The sequence below is a fragment of the Amyelois transitella genome, chromosome 13 (genome assembly GCF_032362555.1).
Source record: "Amyelois transitella isolate CPQ chromosome 13, ilAmyTran1.1, whole genome shotgun sequence".
Lineage (NCBI taxonomy): Eukaryota > Metazoa > Arthropoda > Insecta > Lepidoptera > Pyralidae > Amyelois > Amyelois transitella.
In genome coordinates, this window is record NC_083516.1 from 248,316 (window position 1) to 254,170 (window position 5,855).

Sequence of the window (5,855 nt, forward strand, 5' to 3'; positions counted from 1 at the left end):
AAGTATGTTTACTTTAAGTATTACTCAACGGGCCAAGACGACATCCAACATTACAGTGCTTTTTGTCCATATCAAGGCTCGCGAGCCACTTAAGATAGAACCTCTCACTCCAACTCATCACATCAAGGGATTTATACAACACACGAAGGAGAATATGAACAAATTAATGAGCACGGCACTTCAGAAAGGATTTTCAAGCAGTTCAGGATTTCACAAACAAATTTCAAACCAGGGCACCTAAAATCTTCTAAAGAACTGGCCTGGTAATAAACTACATCACTTTGGTCGTTGGAAACCAAACAAAACAAAGAATAAGACAACAAAAGCATTTCTTATTAATACATGCTGATAATTTTGATAAACTATTACACTGTTAAACAGTCTTTTTGTTGTTTTAACGCGTTGGAACAAAACATGACAAATATAGAATAGATAAAACATCTATAAGAGTACTAGAAGCACCTCTATTGAGGGTTTTAACTTGGCATCACTCGTGCAAAATGGTCGGAAATACGGGTCTTAAACAGAAGAAACTTGGGGACATATTGTCCGAGAAACAAGTGAATTGCGTTGTGAGGAAATTACTGGGTGGTGGGAAGGAATGGCGTGTAGTGAGGTCAGAGGTGAAGGCGGCGGCGGACGGGTTGAGCGGGTTCCTGGGGGACCACCTACGCGTGACCCTGGAGGTCGCAGGGGACTCCACTAAGACCTTGCATCTGTTTATCAAGAGACTGCCGTATGACAACCAGGCGAAGGTCGACTTCATTGCTGAGAACAACTTCTTTAAGAAAGAAGCTTTAGTGGGCCGTCTACTTGATTTGCTGCAGAGTGATAATGGTAAGTCATTTTCAAGTAAAAAAAATTGTTGATTGACGATCATTGACAAATGTTGGAAAGTAGACCCCAGCTAATGCCAAGATATAGCGGCTGAGGATACTGATGATGTACCTATCTTGGAATATGCAATGAGTGAGAAAATAATAATAAACTCGTCATATACCCTGAAATTATACATATATAGTTTAGCAAAGATTGTCTGTTATGAATAAATAGACAAATTAAAAACTATTATTTGAGTTTATTTTTCTTTAACTACTTTACAGATCCTCACCCATGGTGTGCGAAGACCCTGATCTCCACGGACACCATGATCGTAATGCCGGACATGCGTCCTCTGGGTTACACCGTGCGGTCTCAGCGTGACACCCTGGACGTCCCGCATCTCCTCTGCGCCGCCGCCTCCGTCGCCAGGTTCCACGCAGCGTCCGCTAACTATGAGACCAAGAAGAGACTCCAAACTAACAAACCGTGGACATTCTCGCAGGAGTACGGTGAGGAAATTTTCAAAGACCACCAATTCAAAGCATCCAATGATGCCCAGTGGATGCGGGCCAGTGCAAAACTAACAGCCAATGTTCTTAAAGCCTTCTCCAAAAAATACAGTGATACCACTGATTTGGAAGAGAAGATAATGAATAAGTTTATACAGGCTTGTAAACCATTTCACGAATATGACAATACCTTAAATGTGTTACTTCATAAAGACTTATGGATCACTAATATCATGTTCCGATACGAAAATGGCGAGCCGGTAAACACGTTGCTCGTAGACTATCAGTGTCTTCGGTATGGACCCCCAGCTTTCGACCTCATGATATTATTGTACTGCACCACTACCAGGAGCTTCAGGGAGCAACATGGAATGAGTGTGCTCCGGCATTACTACTCTGTATTTTATGAAAACGTAGAAGACGCAACGAAGCAAAGACTGGTCAAATTAGGCTATGATGAGAAGAAATTTCTGGAATGGTGTGACACGGCTCGTATGTTTGGAGCAACGCAAGCTGCAGGATTTTACCCAATGATCCTTATGGATCCGATGACGGCACAGAAAATATTTGATAACCCAGAAACATTCCATGAAGTCTTCATGAAGGATAGGACAAAGCCAGTCCTAGAGAATTGCTCCAAGGATGCTTTATACAAGGAGCGCCTACTGGAAATCTCTGAAGAATTTGCCGAAAGATATTTAGAATAATTGTGATTTGCGATATGTTTACTATTAAATAAATATTAAGGAAATCGTATTTTATTTATTTGCCTTTTTAATATGTCTTTGAATCTGACTTCTTTATATCTATAATCTGGTCCCAATTAGTATAATCTTGTCATGTATGAATTAACATCACACATTCTGCTTAATGTTTTACTGTAAATAAAATAATAAATAGGAAGTAGAATTTTCAGGCGTACCTTCATTATTTGCATTGGTGATATCAGTCAAAGACCGGACCAATATTGAACCAGAGAGCTGTACCACGTATTCCATCTATAAGCTCATTTCCCAGCTCTTATCTGTCCTGTAAATAAACAAATTTTCGAGACAATGATAACCTTTAAACATACATATATTTGCAAAGAGATTATTGTATTGTATATATCTGATGAATACTTTGATGGGTATTCTCAGTCGGTGTCAAACATACAAGATGGTTGGTGCTGAAGTGGTACAGACACAGTATAAGCTGGAAGATGTCTTAACAGAGAAGCAAGTGCACTGCATAGTGGAGCAATTGCTGAAGAGTGGTTTGAATTGGCGAATTGTCGGTTCAGAGGTCAAGCCAGCCTCGATTGAATCGTCTGGTTTTGTCGGCGAATACTTTGTTGTGAAGCTTCATGTGAGAGCTGTTGAGGCTAGCGAGACACTTCACCTCTTTGTGAAGAGAGTACCCGTCAAAAATCAACCCAAAGCCGAATTCATTAACTGCAATCATTTCTACAAGAGAGAAGACATGGTCTATCAACTTATTAACGAATTGTCTGTTGTTGATGGTAAGTACATATAATTATTGACAAACTACAGAGGCTAACATAATTAATGCATTAGTACATACATATAGTCACGTCTATATCCCTTGCAGGGTAAATAGAGCCAGTAGTCTCAGAAAGACTGATAGTCCACGTTCAGCTGCAAGGCTTCATGATGGAATTGAGATTGAAATAGTAGGTTCCTAGCCCATAGCCCACTAGAAGAATCCCAAGTTTATAAGTCTATCACAATGTCACATTTTACGACATCCGCGCGCAAGATACAGAGTGTTTCGATTCTAAAGTGCCAGAAACTATACGGCACATGAATTGATGCATAGCACGTCTGATTTATATACATCCACTGGTCATACTTTCATAAGTAATTTTAATAAAAACAATATATTTCAACCAATTCTTAAAAGCTATCGTTCATATCCTATTCTAACTCCTACTAATATTATAAATGTGAAAGTTTGTGAGTATGTCAGTATGGATGTTTGTTACTCTTTCACGCAAAAACTACTAAACCGATTACGATTAAATTTGGTATGTAGGTAACTGAAGATCCAGAATAACATTTAGGCTACTTTTTATCCCGGAGTCCTCGCGGGAATGATTCCACGCGGACAAAGTCGCGGGCGGGCTCCAGTAAATTCATAATTTAACCATTTCTGATTTCTTTTCTTTTTATTGTCGCATAATTTACGACGTGCCAGTCATGAAAGATTGTTAAGAAACCTATAAATTTTAACAGATCCTCTCCCGTGGTGCACGAGAGGTTTGGTACACAACGAGTTCCTACTGGTCATGGTGGATCTCTGTTCTCTTGGCTACTCTCCAAGACCGCAGACAGAGACCCTGGACTTAGCTCACGTGCTCACCACCATCAGTTCCGTCGCTCGGTTCCACGCTGCCACTGCTAACTACGAGACCAGAAAGACTCAGGAAAATTCATCACCTTGGACTATGTCCCAGGCATACGGAGAAATTTTAGCTGAAGCCAACTTCAAAGACACTCCATGGATGAACTGTGCTGTTAAACTCACTGCTAATTTATTAAAAACATTCTCAAATAAATACAAAAATATCGCAAATTTGGAAACAAAGCTAAATAAGTTGTTCTTCGAAGCTTGTGATGAATTGAAAGAATATGAAGATACGTTGAACGTCCTGGTTCATAAGGACTTATGGATCAACAACATAATGTTTCGTTACGAGGAAGACGTGCCAGTGAATGCGTTGCTTATAGACTATCAGTGCCTTCGCTACGGGCCTCCGACATTCGACATCATGATGTTCCTCTACTTAACGACTTCCAAAGCCTTCCGGGAAAAGTACGAGCAGATGGTTTTTCAGCGATACTACTCAATATTGATGAATAATGTCGACAAAGAGACCAAGCTGAGGCTGGATCGTTTGAATTATGACGAGAAAGAATTCCTGAGATGGTGTGAGCGAAGTAGGAAGTTTGGTGCCATGGCAGCTATAGCTATATTTCCGTACATTTTGATGGACCCGGTTGAAGCTAAGAAGACGTTTGATGACCCTGACACCTACACTGAACACTTGGCGGTAGACAGGTCTAAGCCAGTGATAGCTCACTGCCTTCAGAACCCAATGTATAGGGATCGCCAAGTTGAGGTATGTGAAGAGTTCGTCGAAAGATTTGTCGAGAAATAATACAATAGGAGTAAGTGTAGTAGTTGTAGTAGAATTACCGTGACTTTTTTTTATTGGGAAGAAAGAAGGGACTAAAAAGGAAGATAAAAACAAGGGATTTTTAAAACACGAACTAGGTACTTTAGGTTTTATGAAAATTTAACCTCTCACTTGTTGGCACTAGTGGCTAGCACTAGCTGGCGCTACTAAGTTTATATATCTATAAGCTATTTTGTTAGTGTTTCTAGAAATAGGTTAGGAGGTAGGTTCTGGAAAGATATTGTTTTTGAGGGTTGAATAAATTTTATTTAAAAAAAATGTATTTGTTTGTAGATCTCAATTGACAGTAAATCGGTGACGGCATGTATTTCAAAAAGGCAAAGAAATAAAGAAAGTACTTAAATTGTTTGTCTTGGTTGTTTTTTGTCTTGGTTGACTTGACATTTTTATATTACTCTTATAAATTTCTTCAAGAAAAGATCTACCTTTCCAAATACACCTTATTACTTTAAGTTTCTATTACTCTATAACATAATTGTGTCCTCTTTTTTTCCTTGCGAATTCCGTATTTGAGCAGGTAATAGATTTCAGTAACTTTTGGTTGTCGTAAAAGGCGATTAAGGGAATAGTCTTATAAAATTGCGTTTCCTTTTTTTAGGCGATGGGATAGCAACCTGTCACTATTTGGATCTCAATTCCATCATTAAGCCGAGCAGCTGAACGTGGCCATTCAGTCATTTTGGGATTATTGGCTCTGTCTACCCCGTAAGGGATATAGACGTGACTATATGTATGTATGTAAGTATGTTTAAAGAATGCTGCAAAGAAGACGATGTAAAGATTTAAACCTGTTTATCTAATATTGCAATGCCTCCACAATTTCACATTAGAGCCAGCAAGAAGTTTCTTGCGTTAGTTAAACATTTTTTCTGAATATGGCTCGGCGTCGTGAGCGTGACACATTGACGCCTTACTGGGAACATAGGAACATATGTTTACCGCCATATGGATTTGTTGCATCAGAACTATCTAGGATTCTACTGTCAGTTATGTAAGTAATAGAATTGCATTAAGTACATACATATGGTCACGTCATCATCCCTTGCATGGTAGACAGAGCCAACAGTCTTGAAAAGACTGAATGGCCGCGTTCAGCTATTTGGCTTAATGATAGAATTGAGATTCAAATAGTGACAGGTTGCTAGGCAATCGCTTAAAAGAAGAACCCCAAGCTTGTGAGCCTATCCCTTAGTCGCCTTTTACGACATCCATGAGATGGAGTGGTCCTATTCTTTTTTAATTGGTGCCGGGAACCACACGGCGCATTAAGTATTAGACAAAAATATAGGTTTTGATAGATACATTGTTTCATCGTTAGAGTTGAG

The 5,855-nt window shown here is 39.3% G+C and overlaps 1 protein-coding gene across 1 annotated transcript; it reads left to right on the forward strand.

Moving 5' to 3' along the window:
* The first annotated feature begins 456 nt into the window (after positions 1-456).
* LOC106142316 (uncharacterized) lies at positions 457-4,881 on the forward strand. Its single transcript, XM_060947378.1, has 4 exons — positions 457-837; positions 1,104-2,036; positions 2,395-2,832; positions 3,566-4,881. Exons 1-4 carry the CDS (start codon positions 501-503, stop codon positions 4,489-4,491), a joined length of 2,634 nt encoding a protein of 877 aa, XP_060803361.1. The 5' UTR covers positions 457-500; the 3' UTR covers positions 4,492-4,881.
* Positions 4,882-5,855: the final 974 nt, after the last annotated feature.